The sequence below is a fragment of the Pimephales promelas genome, chromosome 3 (assembly GCF_988280905.1).
Source record: "Pimephales promelas chromosome 3, fPimPro1.hap1.1, whole genome shotgun sequence".
Taxonomy (NCBI): Eukaryota; Metazoa; Chordata; class Actinopteri; order Cypriniformes; family Leuciscidae; genus Pimephales; species Pimephales promelas.
The window spans coordinates 48,602,771-48,630,134 of record NC_142771.1 but is presented as its reverse complement, the minus strand read 5'-3'; the positions used below and the strand labels follow the sequence as shown (position 1 = coordinate 48,630,134).

The following is a 27,364-nucleotide window of genomic DNA, read 5'->3' as shown; positions in this document are numbered from 1 at the left end:
CCATTGCACCATCTGCCTCTCAACTGGTCTACTGGAGTAAAGAGGATAAGTGAAGGCACCAGTGAAAACATCAGTCCCAGTCCTCCTCGGACAGACCGGTTACTGCTAATTGTCCCTGAACCTGCCAGTAGTATCGGTGTGACTGCCTCAGCCTGAAATAGCCATTTTCCCTCTTAAGGTGCGCAACTTGCGAAGCATCATGTTTTGTGGTGCTCTTCACTTCTACAAGTCCAAACGGTGGTGACTCTGAAGGGTCATAGACCCTACTGTCTGGACTAGCCCCAAGATGTGGTGCTTCTGGGTCAATGACAAATCCAACAGACAGTACATTAACAAGCATTGTTTCAGCATAATTGCTCAGGACTTCTGACTCCATTTGCAGACCTCGTACCATTGCAGCAGTTTGCTTTCTGGAGCCTCTTATCATTTAGCCAGCAAGGGCCTTTGCTGCAGCCTCTGGATCCGCATTTCCCTCCCAGGAAGAGCAGGCCTCTCGAAAGCGACTGGCAGTTAACAGTGGTTGACGTAACTGTGCCCACGCAGGACATTTGGACTGCTGCCTGGTTCCCTTCTCAATTTCACTTGCCATTTGTGGTGACACTTGTAATGACTGTAGGTGCAGTTGCTGGTGCAATGTTGGAACAAAGTCCAGGTTATAGAAATGATGCTGATCCAGAGGAAGAGTTGGGAATTCAGGAGCAAAGTGGTGCAGGATAAGGTCACTGGATTTTTCCAGTGGAGGGGGACAATGGTATGATAGGGGGGATCCACGTGGAACAGGGCCAAATTTGGATGGAGTCAGCTCTATCTCAGACAAGCTATCTAACACAAGAGCAATGAGAGGTTGGGGTTGCACCTTGTGCATCTTGGCTCCAGCAGCCATCAGATCAGGGTCAGGAAATGGTCCTAAAGAAAGAAAAGATACAGTAAGTCAACCATTTAAATCAACATTTTTGATGTCATAGTAAAAGTAAAATGGACATAAGTTTGTCACCTAACCTGAGTATGCCTGGTAAAATGTGGACTTACAGTTTTTCTCAATTGCTAAAACACAATTTCTGAAACCTTGCTCCATTTTCTGAAAACATTAAACACAAAACCTCATCTTCAAGCACTATTTACAAAACCTCTGATTCCTCTTGCAAAATAAAACTTTTTGTCTCAAAACAGTTTTACCTGTGTTCAAAGTCAAACACTGCTCTCAAATCATAAACAAAGTGATCAGAATGCTATACACTATCAATCAGTCAGTAAACAATACACCAAACAATTTAAAACACATTGTTCAAAACATATAGCTCTCAGGGAGAACTATATGTCAAAACAAATGAATTCCATATAAAAAAATCATATTTTTTAATTGTACAGTCTACAGCAGTGCACTGTACTACAGTATAGGATATATATGAAATAAGGGACACAAATGAAAGGAGTAAACATTTGATGAATGTGCTTCTTGTCTTTGGCCTGGGTCATGCCAGAGGACTTCGTCGACTTCACAAGCAATATTGTCCCTTGCCCCCCTCCTCTTCCTCTTTCTTGCCCCCTCCTCCTCCTCCTCTTCCTCTTCCTCCTCCTCTTTCTTGCCCTCCTCTTCCTCCTCTTTCTCTTTCTTGCTCTCCTCCTCTTCCTCTTTCTTGCCCTCCTCCTCCTCGTCGCCCACCTCGCATACCTCCTTGTCCTCTCACATTGTTTCTTCTATCCATTCTCAGACTTTCTCCTTTCCACCTTCAACAACCTCTCAGTTCAGTTTGCTCTCTGACCTGGCTAATATTGGTTGTGTCACATCATTTGAAACAGGTTGAATCAGTTTTGAGTGGTTGTGTTCAATCAAATGACATTTGTTCTCTATTTGTATTTGATTGTTGCCACTTGTGTTTACCAGTATGGATGACATGTGCATTAAAGTGCAGAATGTGTTTTGAGAATGTGTTTAGAGTTTTGCTGAAAAGTCTAAGTGAGATCTGCAAATTGTGTTTTACCATGAGAAATTGTTTACGGTATTGACAACAGACTTCACAATTAGCTAAATGAGTTCAGGCAACTGAGAACTTTGTTCAGCCAATGGATTTTAGTGTTTTAGCAATTGAGAAAAACTGTAATACCACTCTTACCTACTGTTGTTGGCTTTCGCACCACCACATCACCCACAGGTTCTGGATGGATTCCCTAAAATTCAGAATAAAATATGATCGCTGTGTGTGTGTGTGTGTGTGTGTAGCCTAGCTCCACCTGCCTAGTATACATTTAAGGGAAGCCCTTAATTTTCATTTTCCTTCAGTACTTGTACAAAATTCAAATGAAGGGATGGGGTCTAATTAGGACCAGGCGTGACAGTTACAGCGTAACTTACACAGAGTTCTCAATGCTTCGTTTTGCATGCATGGACCCTCATTATGTTACTGTATTAGTGTGGGGCTATTTTGAGCCTTGTTAGTGGTATTAAATAGCGATTTCTTTTAACCTATTAAAATAAATGCCCCCATATACAAGCATTCTACACTAAACAGTTTTAGAGACAAAACTCTTTACATTCGATTATCATGAAAACATATCTCAGAGAATGGTCAACAAGGTACCAATGTTTTATTAGACCAACGGTTCATTTTTCAAGTCATTTCGTTCATTATAGTTGAATATAAATTGCATATTACATGATAAATAACCCAACACACCTAAATGTTGATTACATTTGAAAAAAGAATAAATAGTAAGAAACAGAAATAATTAATTATTTGGCTGGGTCTTCAGGCTATATTAGGCCTAACGTTACTTCACCTCTCGTGTCAACAGGTGATATCAACGATGATATCGTCTATCGGCACAACCCTATTTGCGAGCCAGTGTGCTAAATGTTAGCTACATTTAGCTAAGCCGCAAGCTTGTAAAAACACACACAAACCACGAAACTACAACAGTAAACACAGAACAACTGTTTAATAACGTAATTTAACGAGGAAAAACAAACCTCCTTTCCCAGTATCTCCTTGTTCTTGAAGGAATTTCATATTCTGAACCAGGGACAGTGTATTTTCTTCTCCTTCCGTCTATGTCTCTCTTCTTCCAGAACGTTCCTCGATCATTCGGTACCACTTTGCTGCTTGCGCGATCCTTTATTTCACATGCGCAGATGATAATCATGTTTTCGACACTGCACGATACTACACTTGCGCACCTTTGTACCACCTTTGTACCACTTATTGCGCATGCGCATAACCATCGTCCCAGCAGCAGGGAACACAAGCTGGACACAAGCCATTCTTACTCTGTGCGTTCGTGCCTCAGCCGTGATGAAGTTGAAGTTGATGAAGTGAACTGGTCAAAGGGGAAGGATAAAGATGCTCTCAGTATAGTCCCCGTAAATTGGATCGTAGACTTCGATCCTGAAAACTCTAAAAAGGAGTATCTAATCGAGTCCCGCAGCATCGGTGGCAAGAGGCCTACAAATGGGTGGCCGGTCGAAACAGCACACATTTTGCAGTTGGCAGGCAAGTACAATGCTTTTTATATATATTTTACTTGGTTAGTCATGCAACATTATTGATAGCAATCATCCTGTTTAGGTTTTTGCATTATTGGCCAAGTAATGTTCGCGGGACAGTGACGAACTAACGGCCGTCACGTGAGTCCCGCTCGATTTGAACTCTAAGGTAACGTTAGCTAAGGGTCACATGAGTATGAATTGTTATTTAGGAGTGAAACATTAATTAAACGCTTACTTTAAAAGTGCTAAATTGAAGAATGTCAGCTAAGATTTGGGTTTATAAGAATAACTTTACTTAAGTGTAAACACAGCCAATAAGATTGTACAGTGAAAATAAGTTTAGCGGCTGTAACATGGCAGCAAAATGTAAAACTCCAAGTGGACCTCTAGATTAAAAAAGCGTCTATGCAAGTGAATGAGAGAAAATAATTATTTTCTGATCCCGTTTGAATTGTGCCATGAATGTAACATATGTCGTCTGTGAATTTTTATATAATTTCTCATGTAACGAGTTTGACAGTAGATTGTATGATTCTTTGGCTAGCAGATGTGGAATAGACATAACGAGAAAGACTACACGTCGCATATGTGACGTTGCCGCATAATTTTCCCTCCACAAATCACGGTTTTCACCACGCTCAACTAGTTTGTCCTCACCCTGAAAGAAGGCAGTGAAGTATGGAAGCTTGTTTCCGCCACTGAATAAAAAAATAAAGTAAATAATTGCGACTTTTTATCTCACAATTCTGACTTTTTTTCTCACAATTGCGAGATAAAAAGTCCGAATTGCGTGATATAAAGTCGCAATTGCGAGTTATAAAGTCAGAATTGCGAGATATAAAGTCAGAATTTCCTGATAAATAGTCAGAATTGTCAGATATAAAGTCAGAATTGCGAGATATAAAGTCAGAATTGCGAGATATAAAGTCGCAATTGCGTGTTATAAAGTCAGAAATGCATTATATAAAGTCAGAATTGTGAGATTTAAACTAATAAGTCGCAATTGCGAGTTTATATCTCACAATTCTGAGAAAAGATGTCAGAATTTCGACATATAAACTCGCAATTATGTGTTATAAAGTCAGAATTGCGAGATGTAAACTCGCAATTGTGAGAAAAAAAGTCACACTTCTGTCTTTTTTTCTCAGAATTGCAACTTTATATCACGCAATTCTGACTTTATATCTCGCAATTCTGACTTTATATCTCGCAATTCTGACTTTATAACACACAATTCTGACTTTACAACTCGCAATTGCGACTATATCACGCAATTCTGAGAAATAAAGTCAGAATTGTGAGATATAAACTCGCAATTGTGAGAAAAAAAGTCAGAATTGTGAGATAAAAAGTCACAATTATTTATTATATTTTTTTATTCAGTGGCGGAAACAAGCTTCCATAGTGAAGTATACCAAAGACACAGGCATGTTTAGCGGGAAATGTTATCGTGTAATGTACAATTTTTAGTTTTATTTTATTTATTTTTTTAACGAAGTTGTACATTTATATTTTTTTTGGGGTGTGTTTATTACTGATTTAAAAAAATAAAATAAAACACTGTTGGTGAAAGAAAATGTAAATTTATGGTGTTAGTGTGAAATATTCTTACTGATGGTATCCTAAATCAGTTATAATTAAACATCAACGACTGCAATTTTCTAATTTGTTTTATTTTTAAATAAAATAAATTACAATATGCATTTGTGTGAGAAATCAATAATTGTGTAGTGTTGATGTACATACAATACCAAATAACATGAGTGACTATGAAAAAAAAAAGCAATTACATTAATGAAAAATATAATAACCAAGAAAAAACATAATATTTTAATAAAACATGTAACATTTTAATTTTAATTAGTATATCTATAGAACACTAAAAGCCTCTTCTGCTTCTCTGAAGCCTACATACATTCCTGATGGAGGGGTATGACCGTCTCATGGCATTGACAACACAGGACGGAAGAACCATTCTGTTGCGTCTTCCCAATCTCTCCCCTTTCAGCATCCATTCCAGTACTATCCTGTATGCCATCAGCCTGTATTGACTGTAAAATAAATTGAATGTGTGCAATCAATCAGTTTTGAAATTTATAATGTTAAAATATGAAAAACTTAAAAATATGTATAATAATGATATACGCAATACTTACTCTACTGTTAGGGTGCCACCAGGTCCTTGGGGCCTCGGACGACGTCTCCAGTTGATTTTGGGCAAACTAAAAAACACCTCTAGAATGCTTTTGCTCAGTAAAGGTGGAAATCCACTTTGTTGAGTAATGCAGCGAGATGTCAACTGGGTCTCATCAGCTGAATCATTGATAGACTCTAACGGCGGGATTGAAATGGTTCAGTCATGGCAGCATTGGGATTCTTCCTCCGTTGGTAATGGCACAAGTGCACCACCACGTCTCGTTCGATCTTTGTCTGACCGATGCTTGAGAGGTGTGTGTCGCTGCAGCACTCTCTTCCATCTGCCTAATTTCTTCGTCTGTGTATTCAGGTTCAAAAAGGTAGGGCAGGGCGAAAAGCTCCATCTCACCTTCTCCTCTACGTTCAAAATCGTCCGACATCGTTGTTTTACCTTTTAATTCCTTTTTTCTTGTAAACGGCATTTGAGTTAGTTTGCACGATCAACTTGTAAACAGTGACTCTGTACTTCCGGCTACGTCGCCTGTGACCTTTTGAACGTAATTACGTATTATGTGACGTTGCAAACGCGCCTCACAGAATAGAGCAAGGCTAGCATTTGTCCTTAGAAAAGTCACATTTTTGGAATAAGTTTTGAAATAACCGATCGTTTCGCATGATAAGACCCTTATTCATCGTCTGGTGTCGTTTAAAGACATTTGAAGCTGCATCTGAAACTGTTATTAACTGTCTTTTGGACCTTGAACCATCCGGTTCCCATTGAAGTCCATTATATGGAGAAAATTCCTGAAATGTTTTCATCAAAAACCTAAATTTCTTTTCGACTGAGGAAAGAAAGACATGGACATCTTGGATGACATGGGGGTGAGTAAATTATCAGCAAAAGTTTTTTCAAAAGTGAACTAATCCTTTAATCACTTAATTATCTCATTAATTACCACTCTTGAGTGTTAATTTAACACTCATATCTGCATCATATCTTCCATCTGAAAGCAGGTGAAGGTGATTTACTACTAATCAAGGAACCGGCTTTACTGATGAGATGCGCATAACAATATCGTTCAATATATCGCCCAGCCCTACACAAAATGTGTAAATGGTGTTTTAAAAATCATTTGAAAAAAATGTGCTGGTTCTCTTGCTGTTGAATCACAACAATAAAACAAAATGAATAACATATATGGAATAACATCCTGGTGAGTTAAGCCACTACTTGATTATATTCTACTCATCAATCAGTTTATAACATCTGATTGCATTTTCTTTTGCTGTTCTCAACATAACAATCAGATCCAACTGAGCAGAGAGAAACTTATGTTAAAAAGTCAAGAGCCCAACTAAAGCAAACACTGATCACTATAATGGTGGCATCAAACCAAACTATTATTTTCAATAAATAATCAACATCTTAAAGGGATACTCCACCGGGTTTTCATATTAAACTATGTTATTCCCTTAACTAAGACGAGCTGATGCATACCTCTCTCGTCTCAGTGCGTGCACTCTATCGCTCTGTAACTTGGCGCAATAATACCTTCACTCGTGAAAAGTCCTCTTACCGGCTCCCCCTCCCTCTTATTTCCGTCAATGCAGCCAACGTGACATGCGACAAAGCGGGAGCCGGTAGCCGAGTATCCCTTTAACCTCAGTTCATTTTCAATAAGAACTTTTGTAGACGTCTACCAGAAATAAAGAAAATCTGGTTAGTAATAAGTGAAGCTGGTAATGCTGTTTGTGGAGTTGTGTAATCAGATCTTATGAGATTTAATGTACTGTATCTTCAGTTGATTTCATTTAAGGCTGCAAGTAGTTCTTGTGTTTCTCTTGTCTTCAGTGATTCTGCTTATTAAAATCAGGTGTTCATCAATAATGCTCAATCATTATTCAATCAATTAATTATTTCATTAACTCCCACACTGATTCAGTGTTACATTTAACAGCCTGTAGTGTGCACACTGAGCAGTGTTCATTTCATCTGGGCAAACCCATCTGGGGCCACCATGGAAACCTTGGACAAAACTGGCTGGGTCCCAGTTAGATAGCCCAGGTCAAACCAATGTGGGCCCCACATGACTGTGTTGGCTGGGAGAGTTCTTTTTTCTTTTTCTTTTTTTTTTTTTTTAAATCATAAAAGATTAAGGAATAGCCTACTAGACAAAACCTCAAAGAAATGCCAAAATCAAGACCTCGGAGCAGAAATGAGGGAGAAACACACAGAAACTCTGTCTTTGCCTGCCATTAATGCTTGGATGACACACCACGTCTCCTCACATAAATAATAATAGGCTAATGTCTAGTGCGGTGGTTGTGATATTGTGATAGACCTTTGCCATTATTTTTGGAATGACTTATCGCGAAAGAAAAAAATGCTTTATTTTATCTAAAAAAAAAATATATATATTTAAAAATAACATCTAAAACGCTGTCATTTCACAATATTTTTTTTATCGACATTCAGAAAAAAAACGCAAAAGTTTTGTGCAAATGTATTGACGCCACAATTTTAAACGGTTAATCGGTTAACCGGTTTTAACCATGGCCACCCCTAATCGAGAGGAGGTACAAAAGCCAGTACATATAATACAAGTAACTTGATAAAACATCTGAAATTTAAACACAAAAGTGAGCACGGTGAATTTGCCACTAGCAGTAGCACTCTGCAACAAACTTTGCAGCAAACCTTTTCAAGGCAAGAGAAAATGTCAAAAGATACCCCAAGAGCAATAAAAATAACAGAAATGCTTACCCAATTCATTGTTCTTGACAATAAACCACTCTCAATTTATTGGTTAAAGTTTGTTGTTAAAAAAATAAAGATGCTTATATGTTCATTAGTCTCATTGTGTTGTTCTTAGAAAATCACCCCCCACAATAATTGCAGTATTTTCCCATATATTGCAATATATCGCTTGCATATATATAATATATTATTATATGCGGAGGGCAGGACATCTTTTATCCAACATTAAGACATTCTTGATGCATTCGGGTGTTCATGTCTCAGACGAGAGGATCAGAAGACATTGTCGTTTTCGTCGCCAGACTCCTGCAACTACAACAACAACAACAACAAGTTTATTTATATAGCACAATTCACTCCATCAAAGTACTTCAATGTGCTTTACAAAAAGTAAAAACATAATGAAAAAATACCAGATACAAAACATGCACAAAAAAGATCATAAAGATTTAATAAAAAATAAATAGACAAATTTAAAACTACACAGTATAGCTAATTTTAAGATCTCAGTCATAAGCTTGTGAGAAAAGAAAAGTTTTCAACTTAGATTTAAAAATCAGTACATTCGGGGCACATCTAATATCTTCTGGTAGTTTGTTCCAGTTGTGTACAGCTGAGATGCTAAACGCAGCTTCTCCATATTTTGTTCTAACTCTGTGCTCCACTAGCTGACCTGAGTGTATTGATCTAAGAGTCCTGTTAGGTTTATATTTTTCAAACATTTCGAAAATGTACTCAGGGCCTAAACAATTCAGTGCTTTATAGACTAAAAGCATCACTTTAAAGACTATTCTATAGTTAATTGGGAGCCAATGCAAAGTTTTAAGAACTGGAGTGATGTGCTCTATTCTCTTGGTCCCAGTTAATAATCTAGCGGCAGCGTTCTGAACAAGCTGCAGCTGTTTTACAGTCTTCTTCGGAAGTCCAGTTAATAAGCCATTACAGTAGTCCACCCTACTAGAAATAAAAGCGTGGATAAGCCTTTCTAGGTCTTTTTGAGGCACCGATCCTTTAATTCTAGAAATATTTTTCAAATGATAGAATGCTGTTTTGGTGACCGCTCTGATATGACTATTAAATGTAAGATCTGAGTCTATCATAACACCAAGATTACGCACTTGATCCCTAACTTTAAAGGCACGAGAATCTAATTCTTTAATAATGCTTATTCTTTTATTTTTGTTACCAAACACAATAACCTCGGTTTTATCTTGGTTTAGTTGTAAAAAATTTAGATTCATCCAGGTTTTTATTTGTTCTATGCAGTGACATAAAGCGTCTATTGAGCTATTGTCATCTGAATCAAAAGCCATATATATTTGAGTGTCATCGGCGTAACTATGGTAATTAATGTCATTATTCTGTATAATCTGGCCTAATGGTAACATATAGAGATTAAATAATAGCGGTCCAAGAACTAATCCCTGAGGCACTCCGCATGTCATGGCCACCCTATCAGATTCAGAATTTCCGATCTTAACAAAGTAACTCCGACCATTCAGGTAAGATCTGAACCAATCAAGGACTATTCCGGAGACTCCTTCCCAGTTTTCCAGCCTATCTATAAGAATTCTATGATCAACAGTGTCAAATGCTGCACTGAGATCTAATAGAACCAAAACTGTTATTTTATCAGAGTCAGTATTCAGCCGTATATCATTTAAAACTTTGATTAGTGCTGTTTCAGTGCTATGTTGAGGTCGAAAACCTGACTGATATGTATCTAAAAGACCACTTAATGTCACAAACTCATTTAGTTGGGTAAACACAGCTTTTTCAATAATCTTGGCTATAAAAGAGAGATTAGAAATAGGTCTATAGTTATTCATAATCGAAGCATCCATTGTTCTCTTTTTTAATATTGGCTTAATGGCAGCGGTTTTCAAGGACGTTGGAAAAATGCCCGATTGCAACGAACTATTAACTATTTGCAGCACATCTGTTACTACAGAGCTAAAAATTGTTTTAAAAAAGTCTGAAGGCAGTATGTCTAGACAGCACGTGGAAGATTTAAGATGTCTAACTATTTCTTCTAGAAATGTTTGGTTGATTACATTGAAATGAAACTAAAAAAAACAACCGTGTTAAAAGTGACCAGGTATGCTATATAACTCTCTCCTTAACCTCACAAAAGAGTTTTTATAGGGTGGGTTTCACTAACTATATGTTATTTGAGGTACACAGGAAAATGTATTACCAATTTTAAACAATCTGTGACATGCAGAAAATAATAAACAAATACTTCTCATTCATTACATTTTTCTTTTATCTTTTGGAACCCTCTTAAGGCGGGCATACACTGTGCGATGTCTGTGCGATTTCAGTAAGGTTCCTACTCACACTCAACGAGTAAATCGCATGCGATGCAAAGCCAAAGTTCAGGATTTATGTGCTCACACTGTACGGTCCGATCGTCCAGCTGCGACTTCACTGCTCACACTATACGTGTAATATCTGCGATAACCCCCTGGATTGCGCCTATAGACGTATATGTATCCAGAGATATTGTCATCTGCTATCCATATCAAGATGATTTAGCATTTTTAGTTTATGCATTTAATTATTATTAGGATTATTGTATTATAATTATTAGGGGAGGCCTATAGGCTAATTTTATTATTAAATTGATCCGCTATTGTAATTAATTTGCCGCGCAATATTTTCTCAGCACATAACCAACGCTGGGAGGATAATAAAATATTACATAATCTTACTCCTCATTAAAAATTGTCTAACACATTTAGGTTGACTACAATGAATTATATAAAATAGCTATCTATAATATCTCCAAACATTGCCATAATTATCATCAATGAAAATTAAAAACAGGTTTATTTCAAAAACATTGTTTGACAAATTAATAAAAGAGGCTTTACATCGCAGGTGGCTTGGAAGACGTGGGTAATATTATCCAATTTGCAACACGAACTGGAGATAAGCAACAGTAATTTGTAGCTAGTTTGAACTACAGAACTTAAAGCTCTTCCTCTTTTCGTTTTTATTTTAATTTTATTTTTGCTGCAGATGAAATGGTTAAACTTCTGTTTTCGCGCAGGTGCAGTGAGGGAAAAAACACTGAGTTTAGGGCAATCGGTTCGTAGCTTTGCTTCAACTGTGCGATATAGTCACGAGGAGCGACCAAAATTTCTGACATGCCAGAAATTCATCCGACCATCCGATTGTCGATCGTGAGAGGTTAATCGCCTCTCGTTTCTCCTTGTACACTGCACGACAAATGACGCACGACAAAGCTGAAAATCGGTCCGACACGAAAAAGAGTCGCACGAGTCAGAATTCGGCTCAAAATCGGACGAAAATCGCACAGTGTATGCCCGCCTTTATGGACACACAAAAGATCTTACAGGCTTTTTTTAATCAATAACCAGTTACATATATATGCAGCAGGATGCAGTCGTCTGGCTTATGCCTCCCAAAGTGACGCTTAATTTGCTGCAGCTGTGAGTGGTTCTGGGCAGTTAACTTTGAGCCAGTCGTGAGGGCTACACCTCTTTTATAAACCGGGACTTTTATCTTAAAAAAATGGTGTCGCCGGTACGCAACTTGTCTTGTTTACCTGCCCAGCGACCTGATGTCTGCCTGGTTATTGGTCTACCGTAGCGCCGCAAATATGGTTGGCTTCATTTCTATTTTTACTCCTTAACTTTATAGCTTGGGCTTATAGGGAATGTTTTGTGCTGTAGAATCCCCCGTGCGGCAGCAGCCCTTTCACAAGCTGAGTGTGCGCCCTGTGATCAGCAATCAGAGCTCAGGGCCTGTGATAATCATAGGTATGTCGCTATGCTGAGTGATAGTTGAATGGTTAATGTGGGAACTCTTTGTAAATTGACATCCTGTGCATTTTAGGGAGTGCTAATTAACTGGGGGTGCGGCCGCAAGTTGGCTACATCGACGCTGAACATCTGCTGCTTTGCTTGACCCATCTTTCATGTTACGTGTTGCTCACGAGCTTTCTCCGCCGTACCAGGCTGCCCCTTTCCACGGGCTTTACAATTATGGGATCCATGGCTAACTCAAGCTAGCGAGTGTCTGGCCTGTTTCAATGTTGCTTGCTGGACTCTGTTGGATTTTTCCAAACTCTCCGTGTTATGAATGTTCGAGTAATGTTGTAGAACGTGTTTGATGTATTGGCATCATTTCTTTTCGTTTGTTTTGTTCTTTTTATTGGTTAAAGTTGTTTGTGAGCGTGTTTATTTTATGTACTCTGTTGTCTGGAGGCCTTTTCTCCTCTGCTGATGTTCAAGGGGATTGGCCCATTTGTTATGATTGTTTTTGTTTGATTCTGTTTGTTTTCTTGAGTTGTCCACACTGACGGGAGACCGTGGAAGTTGCTGATTGTCGGTGTGGCATTTTCCCTTCATTTATTAGTTGGTATGGTTTACTATTGTATATTTGTTTATGTGAGGGTTAGTAGTACTTATTCATATTGTAGGTTCATGTAATCCCTCTGGGTGGATTGCTGGACCTGTTCATTGTGATTGGTGTGTATGCAACGGTGTAACTCTCATATGTCTTTTTGTCTAGGTGCTGAGAGAGGCCAGTGGAAGCAGTACCCATGTGGTGGTGGGTCCTTTGATGTATGCAGTGATTGTGTGTTCACTAGTGTGGTTAAATTTCTTGATGTGGATGTGAACTCGGCACGTGTGATTGGGCTGTTTCCCATGGATGCTCATTGGTGGAGTTACTACTCTCCCACTGGCAAGCTTCAGCACGACACTGTGTAGGAGTGAAGTTGGTGTGTGTCTTATTGCATTGATATAAAAAAATAAATTCTATTTTTGTATTGGACCACTGTCTCTGGCTGATCCATCAACAAACTTGAGTGCCTGGTTAGAACAAGATGGCTAATTCTTTGGGTGTAAGTCCCATCGTAGCGTAGTCTGCTAATTGTCTGATGTTTTTTATCCATTCTGCCACATATAAATGAAAGTCTTATCTGTTTTTGAATGATGATAATGACGAAGGTGATGATGCCAAAAATAATCACGTTGTCTCAAATCTCATAGTCAGCCAGGCAAAGGTCAAAATCCAACAAAGCAGTCCAAAACAATAAAAACAAAACACAAACTTCAAAACAGACCTCAAGGATAGTGACAAACAACAACGACTCCATAACATATACTGACAAAGACAGGGAATAAATACACCAGATCTAACAAGACTAACAATGAACAACTGGGACAATGATTACAGGGAACAGCTGAGTGCAATGATCAGTAAGTGACAGAACAGGATGATGGGAAATGCAGTTCCAGATAGTGAATGACACAGTGGGGAAGGAGGACATCTAGTGGACAAACAAGGGAACACAGCAGACACTGTGACAATATCAGGGCCAATTTATGATTTTTTGAAATAAATTTCTTACATACAGCTCCTTTAAAAATGTGTCAAGTAGAGAGTAAGTGTCACAGTTTCTGGTTGTGTTTCCCTCGTTCTCACGGTGTCCTTCACATTTGACTTCTTTTCCCAGCATTCTTTCTGTCACTGTCACTCATCAGTTCATTGTACTCAGCTGTTCCCCGTAATCATTGTTCCCAGCTGTTCATTGTTAGTCTTGTTAGATCTGTGTATATATTGCCTATCTGTGTTAGTATGTGTACGAAGTCGTTGTTAGATTTCATCGCACTTTATGGTTGACCGCTTGTCTGTTTATGTTTTGTTTCTCGTTTTTGGACTGCTTTGATTATTGACCCCTGCCTGGCTGACTATGGATTTGGACTAACCTAATAAATTACTACTGCAATTGGATTATCTGTTTCCTGTGTGTGTTTGTGACAGAATAACTTCGTCACAAAGATGTCCAGTGGAATGTTTTTAATATCTCTTCCCCAGCCACCGAGCGGGAGAGAAGGGAATTTTTTAAGTTGACCTGGTTGGTCAAGTTTCGCGGGAACCGGGGAGGTCACAGTGGAGGAGGTAGTCGGGAGATGATCCCAGTTCCCTGTTCCGCCACATTACAAGCACATCAACTAGCTATGTTATTGTTACATACATGTAGGTTACAAACCTTGTTACATATGTTACATGTACTTACAATAGTACTAACATTTAATTATGCATAATTGCATGCAACTAACCCTCAACCAAACTCTAACCTAACTCTATATCAAGTGTTATATATGTAGCTAAATGCTGTGCTATATGAAGAGTGACCACTAGGGCGCATCAGTGTTCTGTAAGTAATGGAGTTCTTGTATTACAGTTTTTCTCAATTGCTAAAACACAATTTCTGAAACATTGCTCCATTTTCTGAAAACATTAAACACAAAACCTTATCTTCAAGCACTATTTACAAAACCTCTGATTCCTCTTGCAAAATGAAACTTTCACCTCAAAACAGTTTTACATGTATTCAAAATCAAACACTGCTCTCAAAACAGTTTTACCTGTGTTCAAATTCAAACACTTCTCTCGAATCATAAACAAAGTGATCAAAATGCTATACACTATCAAGCAGTCAGTAAACAATACACCAAACAATTTAAAACACATTGTTCAAAACATATAGTTCTCAGAGAGAACTATATGTCAAAACAAATGAATTTCATATAAAAAAAATAATCATATTTTTTAATTGTACAGTCTACAACAGTGCACTGTACTACAGTATAGGATATATATGAAATAAGGGACACAAATGAAAGGAGTAAACATGTGATCAATGTGCTTCTTGTCTATGGCCTGGGTCATGCCAGAGCACTTCGTCGACATCACAAGCAATATTGTCCCTTGCACCCCTCCTCCTCCTCTTCCTCTTTCTTGCCCCCATCCTCCTCCTCCTCTTCTTCCTCCTCCTCTTTTGTGCCCTCCTCTTCCTCCTCGTTCTCACCCTCCTCTTTCTCTTTCTTGCCCTCCTCCTCCTCGTCGCCCACCTCACATACGCTGTAAAGAAGGAGACCTAATCTGACAGCAGTTTGGCACTGGCTCTCTCACACACACACACACACACACACACACACACACACATTCAAATTTGCCGCTCCTGTTATCGCTATTGTCCGGGTGCACACGAGACACATAGCATTTGATCATGCAAACTCAGAGTACTCATCATCCTGTTACAATAAGTTCACATCGCATATCCACGCATACATATGTTCAAATGGATTTACCTGTTCAGGATGAGTTGATGTTAGTTGTGAAAGAGACAGATTGAACGTGATCGCTGGTATCGTGGGCTATTTATAGCGCACTGTCGCGTCTCCGCAAAAATGGCGTCACCCAGAACAGAGGGTACTACATAGCTGCCAACTCTCACACATTGGCCGTGAGACACCCGCATTTGATTGGTTTCACACGCTCACACGCCACTCCCCCGATTTCTCACGCTGAAGTGTCAATCCTCCCGTTTTTCCGGGTTTCTCACGTATTTTAGCTCTTTTACTGTCTTCCCATGTTAGTATTTCCCGTAAAATATCTCGTATTTGTACACTCTGATTGTGTGAGACGTACAAGCTCGGACAGATTCGGCTCGAAGTCGATCGTCCTCGGATGCGGTTCCGCGCGCGCTGTAACACAAGCTTTGCACACAGCTCGAAGTGAGGTCTTGCCGGTCTTGCGCACCCAACGCGTCATTTTTACCGCGCTCGTGCAGACGTGTCGAGTATAAACAAGGCTTTACTCCATGTCAGCGCGCGGAGAGATCTCAAGGTGCAGAGACCTCTCCCAATCATCTCCAGCAGAAACAGCCTCCCCGTTTCCCTCGTAAGCTGATCTTAGTATTTAAACATTCTCTATGGTATTTTTTTTTAATGACACAGTGCTCTTTCTCACACATATGTGGGCTAGTTCTAAATTCTTTAGACTTTTTGATTAGTGCTTTATTTTTAAAGTTTGTGAGTAAGAATCATGAGGAAAAAAACACCTTATTTTGGTGATGGTTCCCGGGAAATCTCCCTTTGATGTTGACAGCTATGGGTCGGTCAACTGCCTGAAAGATGAGTTTATCTATTGATCTATCTGCCACTCCACTAGTTATACCGCAAATTAGTTCCAAATCTCACGTGATCTATAGCGAATGAATATAGATCATCTATAGCGAATGACAGCTATGGGTCGGTCAACTGCCTGAAAGATGAGTTTATCTATTGATCTATCTGCCACTCGTGATCCACTAGTTATACCGCAAATTAGTTACAAATCTCACGTGATCTATAGCGAATGAATATAGATCATCTATAGCGAATGAACATATCCCCCAGAACCCCCCCCCCCCATACCTACTTGATGTTGGTATGTATTTTATGGGTATATATTGATGTTTAATGTTTATTAGTGCAAGTTTATGTAGTACTTAAGCACTATGAAATTTCATATTTCCCTTGGTTTTTGGTAAATGGTTGGCTCCAATAGGGGGAGGAGCCAACAGTATAAAAGAGTGGCTGAATATGTGTTCAGGGTCTCTTGGTAGGCTGATGCGTGAGTGTGCAGTTGTGGTGCCACGAACAAGTCAAATAATGAAGTGATGTGTGAAACCGTGTATTGTGGATGCGTGTTTACCTGATTGTTTATTTTTTATTTTATTTTTGTTTAAGTTATCCTATTTTTGCCGGTGGAATAGTTGATTATTTTTGTAGAGTTCGGGACTCACTTGTAAATAAGTTTCACCTCAATGTAAATAAACCATCATTTTGCACCATAGTGCATTTGCGAGTTGGGCCATCATTTTTATCTTGGACCATACCACGTCCAGGGAGTGGAGCACCAAAACCCACATCCCTACATACGCCCTTGTCCTCTCACATTGTTTCTTCTATCCATTCTCAGACTTTCTCCTTTCCACCTTCAACAACCTCTCAGTTCAGTTTGCTCTCTGAACTGGCTAATATTGGTTGTGTCACATCATTTGAAACAGGTTGAATCAGTTTTGAGTGGTTGTGTTCAATCAAATGACATGTGTTCTCTATTTGTATTTGATTGTTGCCACTTATGTTTACCAGTATGGATGACATGTGCATTGGAGTGCAGAATGTGTTTTGAGAATGAGAATTTGTTCAGAGTTTTGCTGAAAAGTCTAAGTGAGATCTGCAAATTGTGTTTTACCATGAGAAAAATGTTTACGGTATTGACAACAGACTTCACAATTAGCTAAATGAGTTCAGGCAACTGAGAACTTTGTTCAGCCAATAGATTTTAGTGTTTTAGCAATTGAGAAAAACTAAATAAAACAGTTCAAGAAGAATTGATTAAACCAGAAACATGCGTATGAATGTTGCTGTGTGTGAATATAAAATTGTTTATATAAAGAAATTAGGAGTAACATAATAGTAAGTACATGCGCTTAATTTTACTCAGTACTTAAATATATAATTGCACTGTAGCAATGACACCGTAAAGTGTAACCAGTACCTGGCTACTATACATTACCTGTATATGTACTCCATCCACTTAACCAGAGGATCCCTAGATTTATTAAACAGTGATCCATTGCGAATGGAGAGTGTAATTCTGCGATGCGCGTTTCTTCGACATGTCCTAAGATAACAGTGCAAAATATTAGTAAATCTAAGAAGCAAATTGCCTAAAATTATGTTAGCGTTAACTATTTAAATAGTGTGTTAAACTGGGTGCCTAAAGTTACTTACCATGTATAACCATCACGTCCACTGTGGGTTGTAATTCGCATGTTTTTTCCACAGTGGCATAAATTGGTTCTTTGCACAGCAAGCCTTTCATCTGTAGCCATTTGATCATTAATTTTCTCTGTTTTCCACTGCCGCATAGACATTTTAACTTATTTAATTGCCTTGAACACATAGCCACCATCTAGATTCTAGATGTATTTATTGTCTGATTTGAAATTTTGGCGCCATGCTGGTAAATGGCTGCCTACTATGAAACATGACAGTTCTCCCATGATGTAAGTTAGTTTTGATTGGCCTGTTGCATTCTGAACCGCCAACTTTATCCCTTTATACCCATCAGGATTCGGTACTCAGGAGAATTTCGATTGCAAACAGTTAGCTATTTGCTTCCTCCATCTTTTTGCAAATCGCAATCCTCTTAACGTTACCTACATCCACACGTTTCATCCATACTTCAAAACGAATATTTCCACAGTATGCCATAAAAGAAAGGGGTTTCTTTGAAGAGGAACTGCCTCCAACGCAGCACACCTGATGCCATGGACCTCATGGACACTGGTAACTTAACATGTCGCCACTTATGACCTATTAGCTGGTCATTCTAACGTTACTATGATTCTGTCAGCTTGCCAGTAGGCCTATGTAATATGTAACATGAACTTGCTAACATTGGACGTTTATAGTCAATGGTTTCTTTTACACGTTGTAACAAAGTCCTTACTCAATATATATAGGAAGAAGGAGACAGGGTCGGCGATACTGGAACTCGAACTGTATTTTATTCTTTCAAACACAAAACAAAGGTGCGCACACAGCGCGTTCACCGTAGCTTCTGCTACAGCAATTCTCATTCATAAGCTCTTTCCACGTCGATGACGACAGCTTCTCAGTCCACAGCGTGTCTCAGTCCACAGGGAGTTTCAGGTCCAACTTATACCCGCTGATTCACAGCTTCACACCGACAGTCCGAGTTCCAGCCTGTTCTCTCTCCCCGTCCTTCTCCCACTGTGCCGGTTTTAACCGTCTCCCCACACCAATCACTGTAATCAGACACAGGTGTTTATCATTTGTCCTTGATCCACTTACTCACCGCACAGCCCCTTGACTCCTCTCTCCGTGCAGACAGTGTGCAAACCACGCCCCCCTCACCACATACCCCCACCACCCGACTCAGGCCAGGGAACCGTCCGGCCTGCAGCCCCCCCCCCCCCCCTTCCTGGAGAGGAAGTCGGCCACAGCCATCTGCGCCCCCGGCCTGTGGATCACCTGAAACTTAAATGGTTGTAAGGCCAGATACCAACGGGTGATCCGCGCGTTGGTATCTTTCATGCGGTGGAGCCACTGCAAGGGAGCGTGGTCCGAACACAGGGTGAACTCCCGTCCCAGGAGGTAGTAGCGGAGGGTGAGGACAGCCCAGCGGATGGCCAAACACTCCTTCTCAATGGTGCTGTACATCGTCTCTCTCTTAGAGAGCTTCCGACTGATGTACAGCACCGGCCGTTCCTCCCCCTCCACCTCCTGGGACAGGACCGCGCCCAAACCCCTATCCGACGCATCTGTCTGCAAGACAAAGGGGAGAGAAAAGTCAGGAGCATGTAAAAGCGGTCCTCCGCACAGAGCAGCCTTTATCTGGGTAAAAGCCTGCTGGCACTGCTCCGTCCACTGGACCGTATCTGGCGCGCCCTTTTTAGTCAGATCAGTCAGCGGGCTAGCGAGGTCCGAATAATTGGGGACGAAACGTCTATAATATCCCGCTAGCCCCAGGAACTGTCTAACCTCCTTTTTGGTCTTAGGACTCGGACAGGTTGCAACCGCTGCTGTCTTATCAATTTGGGGACGCACCTGTCCGTGACCCAAGTGGAAGCCCAGATACCTTACTTCTACCCGCCCAATTGCACACTTCCTCGGGTTGGCCGTGAGCCCAGCTCTTCTCAGCGTCTTCAGCAAGACTAACGCAAAACGATGCCCCCGTGCTGACCGTTCTAATGGCCCGACGAGGTCCATGCCAATTTGTTCGAAGGGGACCTGCATCAGTGGAAGGGGGCACAAGGGTGCTTTTGGACTGGCCAGTGGATTCACCAACTGACATTCACGACAAGACGCGCACCACCTGCGCACATTCTCGTGAATGCCCGGCCAAAAGAATCGGGCCATGAGACGGTTTAGTGTCGCCTTTTGTCCTAAATGTCCGGCCATCGGATTACAGTGAGCCGCCTGGAAAAGCATTTCCCGGCGGCTCCTTGGCACTAACAACTGGGTTGTATCTTTCTTTGTCTGGGCGTCTTGGGTCACCCGATACAACCTATATTTAATTACGCAAAAGTAGGGATACGAGAGCGGTTGGTCCGGGTGGAGTAGCTGTCCGTCGATGGAACGGACCGAATCAAACGCGTGTTTGAGCGTTTCATCCTGGGACTGCTCTAGGGGAAAATCATCGCGCTCAGAGAGGAGATTTCTCTCTAAAGCTCTCTCTTCCCCTACAGCAGCACCCAGAGGTCCCGGTACAGCCTCCCCCACCTGCACCACCGCTGTTTTCCCCTGCTGCTTCGTTCCCCAAGAAGCATCCGCAAATAAAATCCCCAATAGATTCGCAAAACCTGGCCAATCAGTTCCCAGAATTAGCGGATGCTGGAGGCGCGGATTAACTGCCACCTCCACCTTATGTTTTTGTCCCCGAAATAGAATCGCGACGGACATTAACGGATAATTTTCCACCTCCCCGTGCACACACCGAACCCTAACCAAGCGGCTGTTATCCAATGCCCCGGACCGAATCAGGCTTTGATGAATAGAGGTCTGGTTACATCCCGAATCCACCAAAGCCTGATAAGTAACCCCCTTTATACTCACGGGTATCTGGTACAAGCCAGCTTGATCGGGGGCGGCCGTTGGCGCGTCGGGGATCCGGACCAGTGTCCCCACCTCCATCACTGGACACCGGTCGATAAAATGGCCCGGGTCCCCACAGCGCCAACAGGCCGGCCCAGGCTTTACCGCTGCCCCAGCGGCCGGAAGGGGAACAAGGGATTGCCGTGAGGAGAGGGCTGTCCCCGGAACCAGGGTGGGCGTGTCCCCCGCTGTTGCCCCCTTCGGACCCGTTCTCCCCGCGGAACCGCTATCCGTTGGCCAGCCGGACTTCCACCGCGGCGCTGGGCGGGGCACCAGGCCCCCTCGAGACCTGGGAGTGGGGAGAGGTTTAGGAGAGAGAGAGGCGGGGAGAGAGAGAGGGAGAGAGAGAGACTGATGGGAGGGTTTCGCCGACCCCTGAGCACGCCACCATGTGATCCTCCGCCAGTTGGATGGCCTGGTCTAGCGACGTCGGGCGGTGGCACTGGACCCATTGGGCAGTCCTCTGCTCCAGTACCACGTGATCGATCATTTTCTCGACTTCGCTACCCTCGGCCGTCAGCCATTTTCGGCAGGAGTCCCGGAGCTGTTGCGCCATAGCGAAGGGCCGGCCGGACTCTTCCAAGGTCAGGGTTTTGAAGCGTTTTCGATGCTGTTCGGGGGTCCGGCCGACCCGCTGAAGGATGGCGCGCTTCAGGTCGTCATAGGCCAGGAGATTCGCGACTGGCAGTTGGTGGGCGGCGATCTGCGACTCACCGGACAACAGCGGGATGAGCCGCAACGGCCAGTCTTCTTTGGGCCACTCCCGGGCCTCGGCCGACTTCTCGAAAAGGTCCAGGAACGCCTCCGGGTCGTCCTGTGGACCCATCTTTCCAAGGGTCAATGGTGTGGCCGAGGCTGAAGCTGGTGGGGGAGTGGCCGGAATCCCCTGGCCGATACAGCTCCGGAACAACTCGCGGTCTTGCTGCTGGCCTTGGAGGAGCGCCTGGAAGCGCTGGTCCTGTTCCTCCTTCATGCTCAGCAGGGCTTGATGTTGATCGCGCTGAAGAGCCGCGAGTGACTGGATGATCTCCGAAAATGGCGATCCTGACGGGCTCTGCATGGCGGCGGCAGACTCCTTCTTCCCGGGTTTTCGGCACCAGTGTAACAAAGTCCTTACTCAATATATATAGGAAGAAGGAGACAGGGTCGGCGATACTGGAACTCGAACTGTATTTTATTCTTTCAAACACAAAACAAAGGTGCGCACACAGCGCGTTCACCGTAGCTTCTGCTACAGCAATTCTCATTCATAAGCTCTTTCCACGTCGATGACGACAGCTTCTCAGTCCACAGCGTGTCTCAGTCCACAGGGAGTTTCAGGTCCAACTCATACCCGCTGATTCACAGCTTCACACCGACAGTCCGAGTTCCAGCCTGTTCTCTCTCCCCGTCCTTCTCCCACTGTGCCGGTTTTAACCGTCTCCCCACACCAATCACTGCAATCAGACACAGGTGTTTATCATTTGTCCTTGATCCACTTACTCACCGCACAGCCCCTTGACTCCTCTCTCCGTGCAGACAGTGTGCAAACCACGCCCCCCTCACCACACACGTATTTTGCAGTGTTGAATATAACCAATCAAACATGTTTCTGGTGAGCTTACGAACGCAATGTCCAATCAGAGACATTTTAATTTGTTAACGCATCTTCAGGGTTGCTCGCGCTCACTGACTAAATTCTGAATTTTTTATTATTATCATAAACAACATAACAGAAAATATGCAGAAAAGATGCAAGTAAGATTCATTTTGGGTAACTCGCGTTAGACTGAAGTCATGAACCGCTTCCGTGTTTTTTGATCACTTTCTTAATATAATAGCCATTTGCAGTTTGAATAACCATGTTGTTTTTCGTGCTAGTGCTACTGTAATGTTATTTCAATATTGTCTTTATTTGTAATCCAAAAAAGCAATAAACAATTTCATTAACGGTTCTTGTTTTATCTGTAGCCAGAATAAGTTTTTTTTCTCCACCAATAAATTAATAATCATTACAATTCCAAGAGACAACATGAACCATAATGATTTTGTCGTAATATTGCAGCTTCACCCCTATAAAGACTTTATATCATGGTTATTTATCTAATGCAATGTACATGTAATTAAGTTACATGAACATCATTAAACAGTATGTGTAAATAAACATAAATGCCATGTCAGATGTAGCTTCTGTTCCACCTTTGCAGTGTAAAAAATGGCTTTAGTTGATGGTATCAGTAACAATTTGTAGTATTGTGATTGAATAAAGTATGGTTAAATTTAAGTATTTGATAATCACAGATACACAGGTTTTAATAAGGTAAAACTGCCCCCTATTCAGTGCTTAAAAAAATTATTACACCACCTGTCAAAATAAAAATAACATATTTTCAGAGTCTGTCAAAAAACTAAAAATATTATTTTCATTTGTTAGGAAAAACGACTTTGTTTGTGTGGTCTTTGAATCCACTAGGTGCTGGTGCTGAATCTGTTGATATCGATGACTCGAGAATCAATTATTCTCTCGTGCAGGGTCTGTTTATGTGAGAAAGCGCTGTTCTTTATAAAAGAAGCACTTCAGAAATAGTTGAAATTGCATTTACTAGGACTCATGGGATATTATAAAGAATAATCCAAACTATAACAGCCTATAATAGCCTTGCTTACATATTTTAAAATTGTATCATATATTGCTGCCATAATAACCATTTAAATTTATGTGCTTTCTTCTCTTTCCCGTTTTTGTTCGCTGAGGTGAGCTGCAATGAAATATTGTTTTTGTAAATACTTTCAAGCATTTCAGTAATAAGTGTACGTCACGTAGCTACGGTGCTCAGCAGTGAATTTTGACATTACAATCACAATAATTACAATCTCCTCTTGTAAACTCAGAGATGTGGATTCAGACAGCAATTAAATTACCACACGACCTGTTTGTCAAAAATCAGTAGGTACTAATTTGGACAGAGATTTTTACACGGGTTTGGTGAGAAAAAACACTGATATTATGGATTCGGACGGCACTAAAATAACCGACTTACCCCTGTAAATGTTTAAAATACTGTACGAGCCCATGAGAAACAATATTAGCATTCGAATAGGACTTAACTGACAGTAGCCTATGCTTTCACTGGCCTTTAAAAGCGCTCTTTAATTAAAATAAATTTATACAATTTTATTATATATAATTAAAATTCTAACAACAATCGGTGTAATGACAATTTTATTCTTTGCATGAAAACACTTGAATTAGCCTAATTGAACACTGTCTGGGTGTATTAAAACTTCATATAGACCTTTAATAGCGATAAGGTATAGCTAAGAGTAGTCCAGACCAACTTTCCGAACGTATGACTTACAGAAGGTATACTTAACTAGGAGCGTTTCAGGAAACGCGTATTAACGATAAGGTACAGCTTAAGGTGTAACTTAAGAACAACGCAGCGTTAAGAAGGTTTCCGGAAACCCAGCCCAGATTTTTTTGGACTGGTGAAAGTATTTATGTAAGATGTCCAAGAGAAAGTGATGATCATTGACCGTTGTTTTGGAAAAGTAAACCATGTTAGGAGCCTTTTCATGTTAAGTGTTGTAGTCAAACATTCTAAAACACTTGTTTACTTTAATGTTTTTACAAGCTGATGTGGCTCAGCAAGTAGATGAAGAACACCAAGGTAAAGACGGCGACAATGACTTTCCTATTGTTGCAGTGGCATCTCCTGAAGCAGGTGAGTTTGCATTTACTTAATGGATTACTTAAACAGGGCTGCGTTTCCCAAAAGTATCAAGCCTAACCGTATGTTCACACCGCCGCCAGCGAGAGCGGCAAAATTCGCTCTCGCCGCCCTGCCAGCGACGCCGTTGAAAGATTCATGGACGCTCTGATGCTGACGTAGATCGAATGCGTGATCTTTTTTAAAACTGTATATAGAGAGGTTGTAAAACAAACAAGCATGTCGATCATTATTTTTGCAGAAAATTTATCGATGGAAATAACTTTTGAACGAAGAGGAAAAGATGAGATGGAGTTTTTCATCCTGCCTTACCTTTTTGAACCTGAATACACAGACAAAGTAATTAGGCAGATGGAAGAGAGTGCTGCGGCGACACACACCTCTCAAGCAAGACAAAGATTGAACGAGACGTGGTGGTGCACTTATTTTACAGTGGCTTACAGGAGGATAGTGCTGGAATGGATGCTGAAAGAGGAGCGATAGGGTAGACGCAACAGTAGGGTTCTTCCGTCCTGTGTTGTCAATGCCATGAGACGGTCATACCCCTCTCCATCAGGAATGTATGTAGGCTTCAGAGAAGCAGAAGAGGCGTTTAGTCTTCTGTAGATATAATAATTCAAATTAAAATGTTACATTTTTGATTAAGCCAGTGGCACCACCACCTTGGTGGCTCAATAAACTATTGCATAGATAGATAATGTATAATTGTCCATCTGTCCACTAACACTGTCCATCAATATGTATTTCCTTTGTGCTTTGAACTTTTCAATGCGGACTCGACACGCTGCGTGCTGTAACTCCGTGTGGCTTCAAGCGCATCAGTCTCCGCTCGGGATGCGCATAGGCGCTTTGTGCCGCACTGTATTGGAGCCTTTCATATCATAATGCAGTGAATGACAGATTATTAATTGCCTCTCTTGTTCTGTCCTATCTATCATATGTTGCTGCCTCATTAAACATCTGTACTATACATTTAAAACATGTCTCAATTTTATTGTGGCCATGACTATATCTAAAACAATTTATCTATTTGATTTTTGTTATCTTGTTTTTCATTAATGTATTTTAGAACAATATAAAGAGCAATGTGTATTATCCACTAATCTAGTTTATAATAGCATTTTTTTGTCATAGATTATGATCATACATTTTTTGGATTTGTTGTTTATCTTTATAATGAAGTTGTCTGTATTGTTAAGGCCCCCCAAAATGCCAGAGAAGTCGCACACAGCAAATAAAGGGTTAAAATTAACCTGACAGGCCCCCCTCCTCACTCACACACAGAGACACTGAGAGACTGGCAAAATTCTGAGATTTTCTCCACATTCAAACCAAAATATCTGACTTTCTCTTGGTCCGAGCTAATGACTATGAATTAGAAAGTTGTCCGGCTTGAGGAGTACATTGTACATAGTGATTTTTGTAACTGTGGATAAAACTAACAACCCCACTTTTGTCAAAAAGGTGGCGCTATTTAGTCCCTGCACCACGCCCGTTTCCGAAACTTTGCACATGTCTACTGGCTAATAAATGTGATGTGTCTGTTGAGTTTCCTGCAATTTCAAGCATGCTAAGAGTCTCAAACGCATCCTTTGAAAAGAATTTCAAAGTTTGATGTGTTGCCATGGCAACAGTATCAAAGATATCAAGAATCCATTCACAAGTCTACATCTACCGTGTATTTACATTATACAGATGAAGTTTGAAGCAAATCGGGTAAAAATAAGAGTGATTTCAAAGCATTTTGAAAGTGACACACTTCCTGCTGCCAGTTGGTGGCGCTATAACTTTGACTCACTATAGTCACATCCATGTGATCGGCCTCTTACAGCGAACACACTGCTGAAGTTTTAATCAAGATCAGTTAATGTATGCTGAAGTTACAACACACTTCCTGTTTCACGTTTCTTGCCATAAATTTGTTTCCTTGCCACGGCCAAACCGTTCGAGATATCAAAAATCCCCTTGCAAACTTTCATCCTCAATGTCTTGACTTCACGCTGACCGAGTTTTGTGGCATTTATTTGAATTCTCTATGAGGAGTATTTCAAATTCCATCGCGTGTGTTTTACAAACAACCCTAAATAGCTGACTTACTGTTGGGCTGGGGTAAAAAATAATAGTATGAAGTATAAATGAACCGATGAGATCTATATATGTACCGAGTTTCATATTATTACATGCAAGCATGTTTGATTTATGGACCAAGTTTTTGGACCCTGTTCCAGGGGGCGCTGTCGAGCCGCCCTGCCACGCCCGGATACCATCTTCAGCCCGGCCCTGATGGCCGCGGGTTCTGACCTGTGCGCAAAGTTTCAAGAGTTTTCTAGCACGTTAAGTGCCCCAAAAGTGAATAGTCGTATAAATAATAATAATATAAATATAGCTGTGAGCTGCGATTGCGGGCCCAAGACAGTGGCACCGCAACCTTTAGTTACCTAAAAGAACCTGGGTGGTGGTACCGCCGCCTTTGGCCCTGCATCGCTGCTCACAGCTATATATGTATATATATATATATATATATATTTATAAAGCCGGTAGCACCGCCACCCTGGTGCCTTTAGGGTTATTGTGCACAAACGTAACACTGCTTTGACTGTCGAAAAGAAGTGTGCCGTAGAGCTTGTAACAGTGTGGGCTCTGCAAAAGTGCACATCGAGGGCACATATCAACCACAATGTATGCGTGAGCAACCTTCTGAAACCTAAAATGAAAAATGAGACACCCTACAGACGTTTTCATGGATTTAACGGACACATTACATAAGTACACAACACTGAAA

General features: G+C 41.0%; 1 protein-coding gene across 1 annotated transcript; it reads right to left on the bottom strand.

Moving 5' to 3' along the window:
* Nucleotides 1-427: 427 nt before the first annotated feature.
* On the bottom strand, nt 428-3,259 carry LOC148995405 (uncharacterized). Its single transcript, XM_089128070.1, has 4 exons — nt 3,176-3,259; nt 2,098-2,169; nt 1,000-1,024; nt 428-906 (listed from the first exon to the last, which is right to left on the bottom strand). The coding sequence occupies exons 1-4, from the start codon at nt 3,257-3,259 to the stop codon at nt 428-430; spliced, it is 660 nt and encodes a 219-aa protein (XP_088984196.1).
* Nucleotides 3,260-27,364: the final 24,105 nt, after the last annotated feature.

Excerpts from the sequence above, each read along its gene's own strand:
- LOC148995405 (XM_089128070.1), bottom strand. The coding sequence starts at position 3,259 with ATGGCTTGTGTCCAGCTTGTGTTCCCTGCTGCTGGGACGATGGTTATG. Across the intron at positions 2,170-3,175 it reads GGTACAAAGGTGGTACAAAG|GGAATCCATCCAGAACCTGT; the intron begins GTGCGCAAGTGT and ends TCTGAATTTTAG. Across the intron at positions 907-999 it reads ATTTTACCAGGCATACTCAG|GACCATTTCCTGACCCTGAT; the intron begins GTTAGGTGACAA and ends TTCTTTCTTTAG.